We start from the raw sequence: 18,812 nt of genomic DNA on the forward strand, positions 1-18,812 counted from the left end.
GAGGGTCCACATAACCGGACTGGACCACAGTCCATCTCTTATTGCCCACTTTTTCATGCCAATCTTTGTTACAGTCTCCATTTATATTTTTCCCCCTTCCCTGACCAACATAAAATGAAAACCTCATATGAACAATTTAAAAGTCTGCTAAAATATATTCAGACATCATTTCCGAAGACCATTAGTAGTTCAATGTGTGGATCCAAAATATTCCAGTTCTGTTGATAGTCTGGGACAAAAACCCTTGTCCAAGGGTTTCAAGGGTACACTAAACAGTCTTTCAGTGCTCCCCTGTTTTCTTGAAATTTCTTGTCTGAACTCTTCATTCAAACAGTTCAAACAACTAGATCTTTTGTTGAGAGACAGTTTCCATCCAGTTCCATCACAATTTTTTGTAAAACCTCAAATGTGTACTTAGGCTTTGTGGGGTAGCTCAAGACCAATGAGTAAATGAGGCTAAATAAAATGGCGAATGCATTTGCAATGTTATGTGGTCATGAAGCACTTTAACACCTTCATGATTATTCCAACATCTTTAAGGTCATCTGTAGGTTCTGCCCCTTCCTTCTTAATGGTGAAGATTCCCAGGGTTTCCCACATAGTAAGCAGGTCTGGCCCAGATCTGGTATTAAGCCGGCACTGCTGGCTGACTCTTGGCATGATAAGACATATGTCATCCAGATATGGGCCAGGCCTGGCATAGATAGCACTCTTTATGTGATGGCATGCCATATCTGGACTGATTGTGGTTTGGTCCATCTGGCCCAGGCTCATAGAAAACGGGTATGACCCGGATCTGGCACCAAGCTGGCACTTCTGACTGACTGGTGTCATGGCAGGGTGTATGTCAACCAGATGTGGACCAGGTCTGGCAATGATGGCACTATTTATGTTCCTATTTTCTTTAGAAGACCCAAATGCCATGTTTCAATACTATACAGCTATGGTAGCCAACATTTCAAATGCAGGTTTGACAGGTTTGTGAGTGCACACTTTATCCAAAACCTAGTGAGGGTTTACTCATGTTCAACACTGGGTGGCTGTAGCTCAGGAGGTAGAGCAGGGCATCTATTGATCGGAAGTTTAGTGGTTTGACCCCTCTCTCCTCTAGTCAGCGTGTGGAGACTTCAAATGTAGTTAGGAAGCACTCAGTTTAGAAAAAGTGTGTGAATGTGGCATGTTGTATAGAGCACTTTGAGTAATATGTGAGAGTAGAGAAGTGCTATATGAGAATCAGTCCATTCACTGTCTGAACAGAGTTTTGTCATGTTATTTTTGCACTATTATGTATGTTCCAGCACATGTTGTTATTACATGGCTTGATTAAGGACATCTGGGGCCAGAGCTGAAACTGTTCTGGGCCAGCAGTGTGTCTGCAACTGGCCTTGTGCTGGTCCATGTGTGTGCCACCTCTGGCAAACCAGATCTGGGCCACCAAAGGGCCGTCATTCTTCGCGGTAGGTGGGCCATGTGTAAGCATATTGTGTGGGCCAGATCCGGGCCATACCAATTTTGCTTTGTGTGTATCTGCCATATTGCCTCCTGGTGGAGATTCATTACATATGAAACTCAGGACCTGGTGTGGGTCTGACCGCCATCACAGTATTTATTTGCAGACTGGTGAAAGAGTATATGAGTTGAAAAGTTTCATGGAGACTGCAGATTTAGTCACCTTTGTTCACTCGTCTGGTTAATTTAAGAAGGCCCTGGTCATACAAGTAGATGTAAGAATGATACACAAGTGCCATTTCTTTTCACCTTGTAATGCTTTTAAACCCCTAAAACCGTATTCCAAAACACGATGCTGTGGGCAGCAATCAGCACTTCAATCAAAATAAACACCCTGAATGACTGCATATGAAAGCAGTTAAAAAATACCTGAAATTTCTAAAACTAACAATAATTCAAAAACTAATATTACTAGGTCAAAACTGCCTTAGAATATTACTGTTGTTCATGCTATGGAAGAATGGCTGCCTCACACCAGTTTAAACTTCAAATGACATTAGCAGCATAAGGACCCAGTTTGAATTTACAGACACAAAAATATGATATCATCAGAATGAATCAACGACAGTTTTTTGAACTCTACAAACAGAAACTGCAGTTTGCCCTCAGCATGACAAACATTTGCCTATACACAAACACTTAAACCAAATGAAATTAACACATTTTACACATCTAAACTATAGCTTACATATTTATGAACTGCCTTGATAAACGAGCAAGTCTTAATCTAACTGTGCGCTGCTTCACCCTCCACAGCAAGTGGAAAACCAAATTTGCTATAAGGACGGCACAATTTATTTCATCACAAAATGCACTGCTGTTGTTGGGTTTGTTTTGAGAAAAAGCCAATGTGTTAAGAAGTTGAAGTAAAAAAAAAAATGCTGCCACAAAGAGCACCACAACCAGACAGTAAATGAATGAATGAATGAATGACAGCTTTATTTGTCGCAAGCAGGTTGCCCTGCAGCGAGATGGTAACCCCCCCGACCTTACACACATAACACAGACATCACATGGGATTACAAGTCGGAGATCGGTAGCGTTACAAGAAAAACACTGAAATGTACACAACATCGGGAAGGTACAAGAGGAAAAAAAGAGACCTCCACTCATGCTGTGCTTCCATGGTAGGACAGCACGAGAACAGGAAACAAAAAAACTCCTCTGCACAAAAAAGCACATAAATGTCCACAGCACAACATTATGGAAGACATGACAAGCCACAGGGATGGGTAGGGGATAAGGAGTAACCCCAGGCAACACAGCAGCCATCCTGCGACGGCGCCGTCATCTCTTCGACAGCACGGGCCCGGACCCGCCTCGTGTTCCCAGGGGGCAACAAGCATCGAAGGCGTTGGAAAGGGAGGGGGGATGAGTGAGTGCTTATCAGTGTAAGTGTATGTGTGTGCGTGTCCATAGTTCAGCTGAGACAGTGTCCTTCGGCCTCTCAGGCTAAGAAAACAGTCCTCCAGCCAATCCAGGTGACCTTGCATGGGACGGGAAGAATAGCCGTAACACAGTCGTTATCAGGGAGTGATTGTTCGGCTCCAGCCTTGGGCCTGCAGCTGGCGCCGTGATGGGGGTCCGCAATGTTGATGTTGATTTTGTAAATTTCCATGCGAGCAGCCCAGGAGAATTTTCAGGCTGCCCTAACACTCTGACACTGGTCTCTCGATCTCCCGTTGGAGAGTCGCGAGCCTCCCCATGATGGTATCAAACTTCTGTTCCATGGTGTTGTCATTCTTTTGATTCTGAGACCTCACAACTGCAGTGATCCGTTCCGCGATGTCTTCCAACTGTCGCTCAAGGGTCTCATAAATGCTTTTTATTATGTGTGATAAACAGGAAACTAAGGTAAAAAGTTGCAGGAAAGCCACAGTTCTCCTTATTTGGCAAAGCTCCAGCACTTCGGCTAACATTTCTTCTTCTGCAGCTTTCTGGGCATCTTATTTAAATGAAAATTAGCTTTTTTTGAAGCTATAGGCCAAAATTATGAATGAAATTGAAATGACAATGTAGTTTCAATTTAATGAGCGTAAAAGTTTGTACATTTCTACTTTCTTCTACAAGTCCTGTTGTAAAGTTACAGCAGTGCAAAATATGCCACACTGACAAATGTATTCAGATTCTCATACAGAAATGAAATGTTAAGTGTTATGCTTGATCCTAATCTGCTGCAACTCTGTTTACATTGCTAGCTTAATAGCTGACACAACACAGAAAAAAAAAATCTGTTTATCACTGAGAATATTAAATCAGTAAAGTTAATTTCACTTCCTAAACATCATTTAATGTCAACACATAGACCCCTTGTTTGTTTACATTTGGATAAAATATAATGATTACAGAGTTGTTTTTTTTATCTTTATATCTGCAAATATGAACAAAGCACAAGGAAAGCAAGGACAGCTCATTAAAAGAGGTTTTTGAAAAATATGTACAGTAAAGTATGACTGAACTAAAAGTCAAGGTTAGAAAATCAGCACCGTATCACAAAAGATGTTGAGATTACATAATAGAAAGTGACGACGGTTGAAGACCTTTTAATGCTAAACGGATTCCAAGGACAATTCAAGGATGAGGGGCTACGTTTTCTCCCCACACCTCTGCACCCAGAAAAACAACACACGAGGCAGGATTAATCATTAGGCAACTACAAACAATATGTACAAAATCCTCAATCACCATAAGCATAAATGTATTTAAGATATACTGGGATACAATCAAAAGAGAGACAAGCTCTATGGAGAGACAAGCATTGAAAATGAACTGAAGCCTATTTGGTCAAATGTGTTATTGTAAAAGAAACGTAGATAAAAAAAAAACAAACAACAACAATAATGCACCACTCTCATGACTCAGAATGTGTTTGCAAGGTTGTAATAACAGAGATAAGATAGTAGCTTCACTTCCGGTAACTACAGCCTTCAAGAAGTGTTTTAATATTGAAGTCTAGCTTTTTCCAAAGGACAAAATTTCAATGTACCCAAACACCCGTTGCTGACAGCTTCAAGTCAGGACTGATCCACGGATGCTGCCGTCAAGATCAAACTATTTGTAAGGCGTTTAACAGCTTGGATCCTCAGCAGGAACCTTTGAGCTTGGAGCAGAGCGCCACAAGAAGGAAAGGGTTTGTGGTTCAATTCATATTCCGTGCTTGTTTAAGCAGTTAAGTAAATAGATAAAGGGATGGATATTTGCATCTAGATTTACATCTTCAAAAGAACATACAGAACATTCTTTCTTCTTATCAGCCAACTCCAAGAAGCCTATTGACAGGAATCGCCTAGTGCTTGTGAGTTTGCACTCTTCCGAGCTTGTGAAGGCATGCTGCGCTAGCATTCTACTAAAGAATATTATACATATGTCAGAAAAAAGAAGAGTATTACGTAACACTGTCGGTCCTCTAGGTATACAACACCAGCTAACTCAGTATAAATGATATAGAAAACACTAAGGTCTACACATTAATACCGTGTCATGGTATCTGTAAACAATACCACTCAACCAGCTACGATACTGAAAGTTTTTCTTGCTGAAGCAAATAGTGATTTCTTTAACAAAACATCAAAAAACCTTGTTCATTATGTTTTAAATGCGTACATTGCCCAAATTTCTCTCTGTCAATCACAAAGGAACCCCTTGGAAAAAAACAATCAGAGTTTATCCTCAAACACAGATCCCAAACCAGACCAGAGCCAACCCCACCTACTTCTTTAACCATCTGTGGGGAGAAGGTGCACATGGTGGCTGATGGCCTGCTCCATGGAGCTTTTAAAAGCCTGGTAGGAGGAAGTGACGGGTAGGAGGAGGTGTTTGGACTCAGGCTCACTCTGAGGGAAGAGTCCCTCACCCCTCCAGTCCACACCTCTCCCTTCTTTGAATCCTAATGGGGAGGGCGTGAGAGGATGGAGGAAGGAGATGGAGGGGGAAGAGACGGCACTGACAGCTGGTAGCTTGGCACTTCCTGTGGCAAAGCGAAGGAGGTCCTGAAGGGAGATGGAGCTCCTTCCAACTGAGGAAAAACAGAAAGGGAGTATAAACATTTTAGAGCATAAATATTATCATCATCATTTCTGTGGGACACTTTGGGAAAACGTATCAACACATAAAACAGAGAGTTAGAAAAGGACCCACTACCACTTTTATCCATCCCAATGCAATACTTTTTATTTATAATAATAAAAAATAGGATTAACTTTTCACCTTCACACTCAAGCAGGAAGTGCCTCCAGAAGGTGACAACGGGCGTCTCTCGGTTCAATTTTTCCTCCTGCTCAGAGAAGTTGTTGGTGAAGAGCTGACCAATCTTCTGAGCTGTGAGATGATCACCAGCTTCGCAGAAAACTCCACAGAAGACGGATGGGAAGAGCTGAACCTGATCATAGTACAATGTAATTAGCGTTTTTAGCTTCACTTTTCTTCATTTCAACTTCTGAATACTTTATCTTGATGTTTAATAACATTAATTGCTGCTTTTTATATTAATGAGTCCAATTTAAGTCACTTAGTCTTTTTTTTTCCATCAAATATTCCCATTTGTGTTAACAGGGTTACAAACAGCTCTGAGACATTTTTGAACTGATTGAGAAAAGGGTAAATTTATTTTCAAACTTCAGTCACCTGATCAAAGACACCCAAAGTTTGTAGACCCTCCCGAAACCTGAGGATGAAAATAAGCAAAGTAAACACTGAAAATACAAGAAAGACCAAGGAAAACAGGAGAGTTATCACCACAATTATTACAATGGAAAAAGCATATCTTAAAAAATACAAAATAAGACACCTAAAGAAGATCAACAGGTCCTGTTATAAGGAAGTGTTGTTTAATTTGGTTTCTTTTACTATTAGGACTACAATTAGTAACTAGGATGCACCAATCCAAGCTTTTCCCGTTCTAATATGCTACGATGTCTTGGTTTTATGCATCTGCTGATACCAAGTACTGATCTCATAACTGTGTTAAATTAATAACTGGATTTTCCACTGTGAGGATGAGACTAGTAATCTTTGTGTGTACGGCAACATCAGTTTCCACTTAAGCATTGCTTCCCCAACTCATTTAGTATTTATTCATAAAATAACAAATGACTAAGATCAATAACACTCAGGACCTTCTTGCTGTGAGTAAACGTGCAAACTATTGCACCACCATCTGCCCAGAGTTGTATGTAACAAAGTTTAATATATAAATGGAAAATAATATTTGTGTGTTACTGTAGAGATGGATGGATTAGGATTCTCCTTAATGAGAGTAGGTCTGATTGAGGTCACATTCAAAGAATCAGTTTAATTACATTTAATGACTTAAAGCAGTACACCTCTGATGACCATAGTGGTAATATTTTTGTAAATTAGAAAAGGAGAATTATATTTTGACAAGCTTTTGTTGTTTTCTTTATTTATATTCAGTGATGGAGTTTTAGCTGTCCATAAAGAAAACAGGGGTCATTTTATACTCTGTGTCTTATATTCAGGACAACGGTCTAAATAACAGAAGCACCAGTTCAAGCCACAGCAGCCCTTTCTCCTCTAGGAGAAAGCACACGGGGTCCTGGCATGCTTACGCTGACTTTGCTGGAGAATTACCTTCACTTTTCTTACACGGGAGCGATTAAACATCACACGGGCCATGCACTAGGGTGCTGCTATAACTATTTAAGACTGATTTCATTGATTCATACACATTTATGGGCACCTCTATTAGGCGACATTCAGAAAAGATCAGGACTGCAGTGCATGCAGGAAAACAACCATATACTGTACTTCCATGTTTATTTATCTTACCTCTGCAGTGGCAGCTGCATCCTGGTGATTATGGTGAAGCTCACCAAATCCTCCACCAGAGCCTCTCTCTCCTTCAGGCTGCTGATTGGTCGATTACAGCCAGCTAGTTCCAGGTACTCCCAGCTGACTGCCATGACTTCTTTTAGCTCTTCTAAAGACTCTGCCTCTGTGATCTGAAATGATTCGATCTCTATTTTAAAACTACCTATAATTTTATTTTATACGTTTTTAGCCACTGTGCCTTCCATGAAAGTTTGTCCTGTTCTTACCCTGGTGACCTGGTGGGTGAAGTGTGTGTCAGGGGTCATATGTGTGACATTGAGGGGACAGTTGGCTGGGTAGTTGAATAGACACTGATAGAGAGCACGCGAGAAGAAGCCAACAGGTGGACCACCATGGACCAGAGAGAGGGCCAGCAGGCAGCCGACATCAAAATAAAGGTCCTCACGCAGAGCTGAATAACATACACAGTCAGTGTCTTTGTTCAGATTTTTCATTTACATACAATTGCATAATGGCTTTATGCCACAAAAATAAGCTTTGGAAGTACCCTCTGAGTCCAGCGCCAAGTTTTTGGATCCATCTGGGCCCTCGAACACTACACACTCCTGTATCTGCTGCATCAGCAGCTTCAGGAAGTACTCCTTGGCTGTGTCACTGTCCCAGAGGTTGTTGGGAAGGGGAGTCTGATCTATGTCTTTGAACCTGGACAAATAACATCCCACAGTAAAGAAAACAAATAGCAAAAAGTCGAAACAACAAGCACAACTTAGGAAAGCTTTTCGCCACTGACCTGACAGACAGAGTTTGTGTGGGGTCAAAATCAGCCCTCCTGACTAAGGCAAGACCAGCTGACAGAGCCTGGTCCCCGATCACCTCCACCTGGACACTTGGGGGATGAAGCCGAGGGACCAAAGACTGCAGGAGCTCTTCAGGCGATCCAGATCTTTCGGGTAAAGATGGTCTAAGAGACAGAGAGTGACAATTAAGAACAAATCCTGCATCCTCGATGAGGTACTGGCAGGTTAACTTGTACCTTTTACAGCTGATGGAGGAGTGAACTGAAGGCCTGTGGCGTTTGGACAGCAGACTTCTCCTTGGACCTCCCTGAGGAGACCTAACAAGGGAGGCTGGAGAACAAGGTAACACGGTTCAGAGTGTTTAGTCATCTCTCCATCAATTTATAAAGCAAAGAGAAGGCAGAGCTGAGTGACATGTTGTCTCAGACGTTGTGAAATATGAAAAAAAAAAATGGAAAAGGTATGATTAGCCAGCCAAACATGGAACCAGCCATCATTACCCACCCATACCTTTCCCATCTGTCGCTTGTGTGCAGTCAGTGCAGGCCCAGTCTTTAGTGTCCAACTTTAGTCCTGAACATTTCCTGTGAGTCCCTCTAGAGCCACACAGTCGGCAGCGGATCACCTCAAACCACCTGAGAAACACAAAAACAGACTTATAAAGTGATTCCCATAATATTTCCTAATCTCTAGTTGACGAAAGCCAGAGAAATATCACTAATGTTTATGCTTCACACAGCTGAGGAAACTAAGATCTGCTCCGCTGAGACAACAGCACTGAATTTTTTTATTCCACTCATTTTATTGCTACACTTTGCCAGTCTTGATGCCTTACATAATGTAAAGCACAGCATTAGCACACAAACAGCTGCCCCTGTGCTAATGTGGTTCTGCTGTTTAAAGGATTTTAAGGTTTTTTTTAACAGTAACTAATGTCTTTATTTGATAAGCAGCAGTTATAAATATAGATTCTTAGACGCAACTTTATTTCTTGACTATTTTTCCTGTTGGCTCTAAACAATTTTACAACATTTTTAATGTTCTATAAGAAATAACGTATGACCTTAAAACAAATACCTTTTTGCACTTAGTTTTTATTCTTTTCTTGTTTCTTAATCTCAGACTGTTAAACACCACTTAAAGGAGCAAATCTGAAACTGTCTCCAATAAGTCTGAACATTAATTGAATGGAAAAACTATTGAAATCCATCAGATTCTCCACTTATATGCTGATATTAACCTTAAGAAACTCTGCTAACTTACAGTCTGTATTTCTTTAATTCAAATAGGCAAAACTTTATTAATGTAATAACGCTTGCTGAACAGTGACATTCATAGACACCTCACTCTCATCTACCGGAACTTCAACACTATACAGTCCATTCATATTGCTATTCCTTTTGCACATTATTCAAACTGCTGACCGCTGTATATTTTACATATATGTATAAACACGCACACACACACACACACACATATATGCATATATATTTGCAATACATATTAGTAATGTGAATACATTACTAATATACAGAAAATGTTGTTTTTACAAGCATCCTTAGATACGAAAGATACAAATCTGTAAACTAATGAAAGAAAAATATAAATGCCATACCCGCTCTTGGCAGAGTGTGTACAACCATTGTTGCAGAGGCAGGTGAGAGCGTCACAGCGTTTGTAAACCTCCAACAGTTCTGCATATGCATTTGCCTCCAACTCCCACGAGGCATCTCTGCAGGAAGCCCAGACAAAGGGTTCAGGTGGGGGGGGGAACAAAAAACAAAAACAAACCAAAGCAAATAACAGTTTTTCCTGGATAAACAAGTGCTGAAACGCTGCAGATATAATTTAAGGTTACCTCTCTGGGATGTATATTCCCATTCTGAGCATTTCCTCCTGGAAGTTTTCCTTGTTGTTACACAGGGTACATCTAAAGAAGAACAGGCCTGCACTGTGGGCCTGACGCTAACACACAGACACACGCCAATAAAAATACACAGAAATACAAAAAGTTACACATGCATTGTACTTTTTATATACAGTGGTCCCTTGCTATAACGCGGTTCACCTTTCGGGGCCTTGCTGTTTCGCAGATTTTTTTTGAGCAATTTTCCATGTTTTTTTTTTTTTTTCACAGTGCATTGTGTACTGCATCCTGATTGGCTGTAGAACATTGTCAATCAATCTTGTAAAGTGTCTCCTGTACAATACAGAATGCATTCAGCTTGTCAAATTTACACGTCGACGAAACATTTTACACTGTCCAAGGCAGCTGCGGGTGCCTTTGGTTTCATTCTATAATACTGGACTTATTTTTCTACGAAGGTTTGAACTTTGAGCGTGTTTAAACAAGAGATACAAGTATGAAAATGTTCATGCCTGTCTGAGAAAAATGTATAAAGCGTGTAGTGAGGGATTTTACAGCCTTAAAACATCTATAATAATTGTAAAAAATTAAGTTTGCTACTTCGCGCATTTCACCTATCGTGGGTTATTTTTGGAATGTAACTCCCACGATAAACAAGGGACCACTGTAATATGGAGTGTAAAAAATGAATTTAATCTTCTCAAACTGAATGGACACAGTTTGGTGGTAGAACTGCAGATAATCAATTCAGCAGAGTCCAGGATATGCAGGACAGCCATATAAACCATTAAAAAAATGCAGGACCACATATTCAGGGAATATTTCAAAACATTCAGCTCCCATGAAAGAAAAGTCGAGCTGCATTTCCTGTAAACCTTTCTCAATAGTACTAAATAGCCAACCCAACATATAAAATCAGGGCTCTCTGCACACTCATGGTACCTGCACACAGTCTCTGTGGAACCAGCTGGTATGGCAGGATGGACACTTGAGGATGGAGTAAGACAAAACGGGATCAACAGAGTCCAGACAGATGGAGCAGGATCGAGGCAGACTGATGTCTAACCCAGTACACAGAGACTGGGAGGGACTATGATCTGGACAGTAAGATCTGGACACACAGACAGAGGGGCAGTTACTATCTTTTATATTTACAGTATTATAGTTTACCAGTTTTATGCAGCTGCAGCTTGGAAGAGTTTTGCAATTTCTCTGCAATTTGGTGCATATACTTTTTAAAAGGAACCAACACTATTGAAGCTGAACTTTGACAGCATTTTAAAGTAGTTTATATACTCGGTGATTGGTTTTAAGTTTTAAATTCTGTGATAGTTTGGACATTTTTGTAATTCAGTTTTCAGTAGAATTAGATTCTTTTTGTGGCAGAAACAATTTTTTATGGGTTCACAAAGAAGAGGTACAGCTACTTCTTAAATTTTTCTTTACAGATACATCACTCCCAAAGTACTTGGTGATAAATGAATAACAGTTTCACCTGCCTCTCTGACAGACTCCAGTCTTAAATCATATCTGTGGATCTGCTGCAGCAACAGAGTAAGGATTACCACTTCTAGATGCAGACTGAGATGGTGTAGCTGGAGTAGGTCTAACCATAGAACTGATGAGGCAACAAAGTAATAGGCCAAGAAAATAAATGGTGTGTTCTCCAAAGAAAGATCCACGATGTACTATCAGCTTCAAAGAAATAATAGCACAGGAGGAGACCCACCGAGAGCTGAAACTAAGCAATACTGGAAGAACATTTTGGAGAAAGAGCCAAGTGCCTGGTGGAGCTCAGAGCAGACCATAGCTTTCTAGAACAAGAGCCAGTCAACAGCCAGTCAAAGACAGACATCCAACAATGAGTCTCTGGAATGAAGAGCTGTACACCATGAAGACCTGACATGAGCCATGCCTACTGGCTGAAGAAGCTAAATGCACTCCATGACCACCTTGCAACAAAAATAAATGGCCTGCTAACAGCAAATACTCATTCAGCCTCTCCACATTATGACAAGATGAGTAGGCACTGGAAATAACACCAGAAGACATTCCCAGTGTGGTCAAATGGTTTCATAGAGGCGAGGTGATTCGAACTAAAGGGATGGAGCCACCAGAAGTCAGACTAAAAGATATACTGGACAACCAAAGTACCTAGGTGTCCCACAGGGCAAAGGAAAAAATGATAAAGATGCCTGAATGTCAACAAGTCAAATACCTTCAGAAGGTAAGACAGGTGCTCCATCATTGAGGCTCTGTGAGCAATGGAAAGAGGAAGGGCAGAGATTAGTGAGTGTCAGACCCACAATCTAAGAAGATGACCCCCGAAGATGAGCTGAGATCAGTAATCAGGAGCATTAGCAGCTATAACCCCAAAACTGGAAGAGTGGCTCCTGCAGATTCCCAGCACAACATCAGATGATTCTGTCCAGAAGAGTGCAGTCCTACAAAAAGCTGAGTTACTGCCCAGAACCCTATATGTAAACTTAGCACACAAAGTAACTTGTTTTTGGTCAATTGTTTCTTTGCTGTAACAATGTTTGTTGGCAATAAATTTTATACCACTGGAAAGTCTGTTTATTTTCTCTTAAATGTTGCCACATTTGTAAGCAAAATGCATTTGTGGATTAAGCAGTAGAGATGAGAATGTGGGTTGCATCCATGACAAATCTTAGTATGTTGCCCTAGTACGTTTGTCATACTAGGGCGACATACAAAGAAACTAACACCCATGCATGTAAAGCCTATGTGTGGCAAACACTGAAAAATCAGCTTGTGTATATCTTTTATGACTACCGTTTGGCCACAGCAGGAGTATTTCATGTTAGAAAACAGTGCTTTATGCCTTTAACCAGCCTACACATACAATTAAAGAATTTAATGTGTTGTCAGCACTCACGGGAAGAGTCCAGTGAACTGGGAGACAAACATTTGCTTCCTCCCACAGGGGAAGTGAACCATCTTCCTACAGCTCCTGACATTACAGCCGACACATGCTCCCTTCTTCTTACAGCCAAAACATGTCTGAGACACATATACAGTACACAAGGAAACAGTAAATACAAACAGGCCCGCACACTTCAATCACAAATCACACCTAGAGGATTTGCTGTTGACCAAATATAGAAGGGTGTTGGGATCTTATTTGTTGTATTTGCTCTACAGTATCTCACAAAAGTGAGTACACCCCTCACTTTTTAAGAAATATTTTATTATAATTTTTCAAGGGACAACACTGAAGATATGACACTTTGATATAATATAACAGTATAAATTTGATGTCTAAACTGCTGGCAACAAAGGTGAGTACACCCTTAAATGAAAATGTCCAAATTGTGTTCAACGTGTCAATATTTTTTGTGGCCACCATTTTTTCCCCTGTGCCGGCAGCCCCAAACCGTGACATTCCCACCACCATGCTTGACTGTAGGCAAGACACATCTGTCTTTGTGCTCCTCACCTGGTTGTCACCACACATGCTTAATATCATCTGAACCAAATAAGTTAATCTTGGTCTCATCAGACCACAGGACGTAATTCCAGTAGTCCATGTCCTTAGTCTGCTTGTCTTTAGCAAACTGTTTGTGGGCTTTCTTGTGCCATGCAGACCCATTGTATGCAGTGTGCGGTGTACGGTCTGAGCACCGACAGGCTGGCCCCCATCACAACCTCTGCAGCAATGCTGACAGCACTCTGGACATGATGCTGAGCACGTGGACTCAACTTCTTTGGTCGACCATGGTGAGGTTTGTTCTGAGTGGAACCTGTCCTGTTAAACTGTTGTATGGTCTTGGCCACCGTGCTGCAGCTCAGTTTCAGGGTGTTGGCAATATTCTTATAGCCTAGGCCATCTTTATGTAAAATAACAATTCTTTTTTTCGGATCCCCAGAGAGTTCTTTGCCATGAAGTGCCATGTTGAACTACTAATGACCAGTATGAGAGTGTGAGAGTGATAACACGGAATTTAACACACCTGCTCCCCAGTGAGACTTTGTAACACTAACGATTCACATGACAATTAGGGAGGGAAAACTCGTGCTAATTGGGCACAATTTGGACATTTTCCCTCAGGGGTGTACTCACTTTTGTTGCCAGTGGTTCAGACATTAATGGCTGTGTGTTGAGTTATTTTGAGGGAACATCAGATTTACACTGTTGTATCAGAGGGTTATCCCTTGAAAAGACATAATAAAAATATTTCCAAAAAGTGAGGGGTGTACTCACTTTTGTGAGATACTGTAGAGCTCTTAATATATGCAAGGTAATAATATTGAACTGCTCACCAGTCGAGCTGACCGGCGGGCCTCCTGTTTGATGTCCTCCACCAGGAAACCGAAGATGCCTTCGTCTTCCTCTCCTCGCTGATAAACTCCACAAGATGTTAGCTGAGACAAACACATGCATACAATATTATTAAGACACACTCTTAACAAACAGACCCTTTTAAAGCATTTTAATCTAAGAAAATACATCATTGTCACTTTATTTGTGGGACAGAAAAATACAAACCACGAGCCCTCTTGTTCTGTGGTGACTGTGCTCCCTCCTCTAATATTTACCTCCAAATAAATTCACTTAAATCATAATGAGGTCATAGAATAAATCATTTCCTTCTTTGTTTGCTTGTTTTATTTATTTATTTTTATATTCGATTGTGACTTGGTTTGTACAAGTCTTTCAGAAAGAATATTTTTAATGCTATAACTGTTGGTCAGGCACTTGTAAAGCAAGTCTCAATAAAATATGACTGCTTGAAGCCTGAAAAAGACATATTCCTGTGAAAACAGAAATACTTGCAGGCGTTGTCTTACCAAGCAGAAGTAGTGGACAGAGAGTTTATGTTCTCTGAGTGTGACTTTCTCCCCAAACATGGCTGGGTCATCATCACTGCACCTACAAAAAGCACAGCCTGCAGATACACACAAAATATGCAAACCTTCATTCAACTAAAAAAGCTTTCTCAAGGCCCTAAAAGACATCATCATAAACACTCATTAAGGTTTTAACGTATGTAAGGAGAAATGTGAAGATATAGCTTTAGTTGCTGATTTTCTTTTTTTAACAGTAAGAGCACTATATCTAAAACCACAGCGCCAACACAACAGAGCTGAAAAGTCAAGCCTAACACACAACACACAGTGGCTGGAATTAGCAGTCAAAAGGTGGTTTAAATACACATTTGTCAACTAAAAAAAACAGCAGCAGGAGATAATGACTTCCAACTGTGTGTGAAAGTCACTCACACTCCTCCTGGACACTGTTTGTGTGTGTCTCCTGCGACCTCCTTGCCTTCTTCTTCATGTTTGTGTGAATCAACCCTGCAGGAAAATGAAAGACCACATTTACTGAGCTTTTACAAACACTGTCATCACAACATGCTGACTACATGCTCACTACACAACGCAGTGGGTTATTGAACAAATGCTTCCAACCTGACCATATTTGACTTCCCTGAAAAGAATTCCAGGTTGACGATAAACTCCTAAGCCTTCCCATTTTTACTAGTTTTTTCATAAAAATGGTTTGGAATGAATCTAGAGACATATTCTAGCCCCAAATACCTGTCACTGTACGGTCATTAAACTGAAAGTGAAGCTAAAGTTCAACATAAAATTTAGAGCTCAAATTTGTTTAAGCTCTAAGAGTAAGGCCTGCACCACTTGCACATATGCAGATATTTCAAGCAAAGTCATTATGATATTACAAAAATTACATTATATAACAAGAACAATTTGACTCATCACAAAAATTTTTTTTTTTAATTAAACAAATAAGAGTAGAAAGTTAAAAGAAAACTCCCCTTCAGCATAAACTTTAACAATAAAATACATTTAGAATGTCTGAGGATTGAAGAGACAACACTATTTATTTTAACGTAATGTATCCTTTAGCATTCATGGTGCCTTTACGGATGTAATAGCTTAAAAAACAAACAAGCCTCCTTTCAGGTGCTTTCGTGCTCTTTCTTTGTTACCTGAGAGGACATGCCTACAGTTGCTCCTACATTTCCAAAAAATATGTCACGTTTTTATTAGTCAGGCAAAAGGACTGTTTTATCCATTTCACTTCAGCAACCATCCTGGTGTCAACTCCAGGCAATTATTTAGGCAGAAACAATGCTCTTAAATTATTTAGGCAGCCTTTCAGATTAATCTGCATTTTTCATTTTTTATTCAGCCTGTTTGAACCTTTTTTTTTTTTTTTTTTTTTTTTTAAATACATACGGTTAAAATACTAATTGAATTGAACAAGCGTATATTTTTAGCAAAAATAATATTTTCTTTTGATTTTATTTACATTTTACAAAGAGGTCTCACTTTATTAGAAACAAGGTTGTATACTGGAAGTCACTGACGGCCTCTCATAAGGTTAATCGAGCCTGAAAGTCTTACAGTGATGTCTCGTTTTGTTTTGCTACACACACACCGAAAAAAACAAAAACACAGATAATAATATCAGCTAAATAAAAATAAATAACAATAAAAATGTAATCTTTATGTCTGGAAAGATTCTTCTTTTGATATTTCCTTAACTACAACTAATATTAGTATTTAACTATAAAAGCATTCAAATTATTTTCTGTGGCAGCTCTAAAAGCTTCCGTTGTGCTAAGATCGACAGCTCTCTCTGTTAGACCTACAGTCAGTTATGATAGTAACTGACCAAATGTTCCTAACATGATGCCTAACATTGCGTTATAGCTACTCCATTATACTCCTATCTGTAAACATTTAGTCGGAAAAATACATTAAGTGCATTACTAAGTGCAAGACGGAAAATAGGAGTTTGAACACATTCTGCTGAGCTCTCAGTTCAGCTGAGACGTTGACATCAAAGAAAGGCTCGGTTTCAAACGCAACCTAAACACTACAAAATGTTTCTCCGGTGACCTACTTTACATTCAGGGGCGAAGAGTGTTAGTTTGCGTCCATTTTCCTGTCGTTTTTTGAAGGCTTAGTCCAAATGCTTTTGTTTATTTCCGACTAACACCGTCGAGTTTTTAAATTTCCCTCTTTCAAAACAAAAGAACCTTATTTCCGCTTCCGCCTCTTATTCGTTTTCTTTAGAGGATTTTTCGCACTAGGCTCTCATTTGCCTACATGCGCGCCCCCTGATGGTTGGTGTTGATAATGCTCTCAATAATATTAAACATCTCAACAGATGGTGAAAAACTAAGATACGTGGAGGAAATAAATCCTGATTAAAAACAGTGTCTCCATAATATATACACAAACTACATTTTTAAGGTAGGTAAAGTTATCAGAATTTTATTAAAATGAAACTTTGGTAATCATGATACACACTTGGTATTTCAAAATTAACTTGAGTTAAAGGTTATGACTTTGACACATGATCTCATCATTTGGACTTTTGAATAATAACAATAACAATAACAACAACAACAACAACAACAACAATAATAATAATAATAATATGGTTCTGAGCAGGCCTTAAAATGAGGTAAATACAGCCTCAGATGAACTACAAAACATGACATAATATACAGTGTTATTATTTATTAATAAACACTAAGCAAATATGCAGAAACAGTTTGTGAAAAAGCAAGTAAGTTAATAAGATTCAGTAACTTGAGGAACCACCTCTGCCAGTAATAAGTCACTTGAAGGTTGAAGATTTTTTGTCCAATTTTCTCCCACGTCACTGTGGGGGAATTTTAGTCAACTTTTCTTTAAAAAAATGTTACTTCAATTCATTGATGTTTACAGATATTCCTTTATGAATAGCTCTCTTAATAACTCACTACAGTATTTCAGTCTGGTTGATGTCTGGACTTTCACTGGCTGGTTGCAACACCATGATATTGTTTTCTTTTTAGATTTGCTACTGTGCTTGGTCTAACTTTGCCACTGCATGATCCACTGAAAGGAAAGGTGTACACCCTTTTAAACTATACAATACCAGGAGCATCCAAAAAATAAATATCTCTAAAATGACAATTTCTGTTTTGGCCCTTGGCTATTTTAACTTCCAGCAATTTAATCCTTATAGAACACATATGCTGCGGTGGTTTTTCAATAATAGTGGGTGCTACAGGACAACATCTCCCTATAACAACAGCTCTATTTTCACATTATCATTCAAAAACTGTATTTACACAGTTTATCTTTGTTTATTACCATTATTATTAATAGTAGTAACAGTAGTAGTAATTTATGATCTGAAACATTTAAATGTGACAAATATTTAAAAAAAAAACTAACAAATCAAGAAGTAGGCAAATGTTTTTTCATGGCACTATTTAACATATATTGTTGCACCTGTCTCACTTTCTAAAGGACAGTTTAGTGGTGGAAAGTAACTTAGTATATTTACTTGATTACTGTCCTTTGAGTATTTTTACTTCACAATAGTTTGATTGAAATAACCGTATGTTGGCTTTAGTTACTTATCATTATACTTCTACTAATATATGTTACTGCATTATTACAGATTAAGCTTAAATTCATTAGAACCATCTCCTGTTGCTTTACTAAAGGAATAGAAACATTAATGAATCAGTATTATGATCTAATCGCTACTCTCATTTATATAAGTCTGCATAATGAGCACTTTTAGTTCAAGTTAAACCTTCCGTACTAATCCATCCGTGGCTTAATTAGGCTACAGTTAGTTTTTACTTACTTTCATGTCATACATCTGTATGAGGGCCTAAAAAACTATCCATGTGTTTAATGTCTGCACCGGATTTGTTTGTGAGCAAATATTCAGATTTGCCGCTAGATGTGGCGAAAGCACTCCCGTGCTGTTGCTGAGCCTCCCGTGGTACCCTGTCAGAACATTCTTGAAACGTCCCCGTATGTGCGTTGTGTGTGTGTGTGTGTGTGTG

General features: G+C 39.4%; 1 protein-coding gene across 1 annotated transcript; it reads right to left on the bottom strand.

Annotated features, from left to right (window-relative positions):
* Positions 1 to 3,511: 3,511 nt before the first annotated feature.
* On the bottom strand, positions 3,512 to 17,018 carry g2e3 (G2/M-phase specific E3 ubiquitin protein ligase). Its single transcript, XM_084915351.1, has 17 exons — positions 16,859 to 17,018; positions 15,208 to 15,282; positions 14,776 to 14,873; positions 14,248 to 14,349; positions 12,863 to 12,987; positions 10,906 to 11,074; positions 9,955 to 10,061; positions 9,712 to 9,828; positions 8,607 to 8,731; positions 8,333 to 8,426; positions 8,090 to 8,260; positions 7,847 to 8,001; positions 7,566 to 7,750; positions 7,297 to 7,469; positions 6,133 to 6,172; positions 5,716 to 5,887; positions 3,512 to 5,524 (listed from the first exon to the last, which is right to left on the bottom strand). The coding sequence occupies exons 2-17, from the start codon at positions 15,263 to 15,265 to the stop codon at positions 5,226 to 5,228; spliced, it is 2,190 nt and encodes a 729-aa protein (XP_084771477.1). The 5' UTR covers positions 15,266 to 15,282; positions 16,859 to 17,018; the 3' UTR covers positions 3,512 to 5,225.
* Between the last annotated feature and the right edge of the window lie 1,794 nt (positions 17,019 to 18,812).

This window comes from Perissodus microlepis, chromosome 19, assembly GCF_051167445.1.
Source record: "Perissodus microlepis isolate ML-2025 ecotype Zambia chromosome 19, ASM5116744v1, whole genome shotgun sequence".
Taxonomy (NCBI): Eukaryota; Metazoa; Chordata; class Actinopteri; order Cichliformes; family Cichlidae; genus Perissodus; species Perissodus microlepis.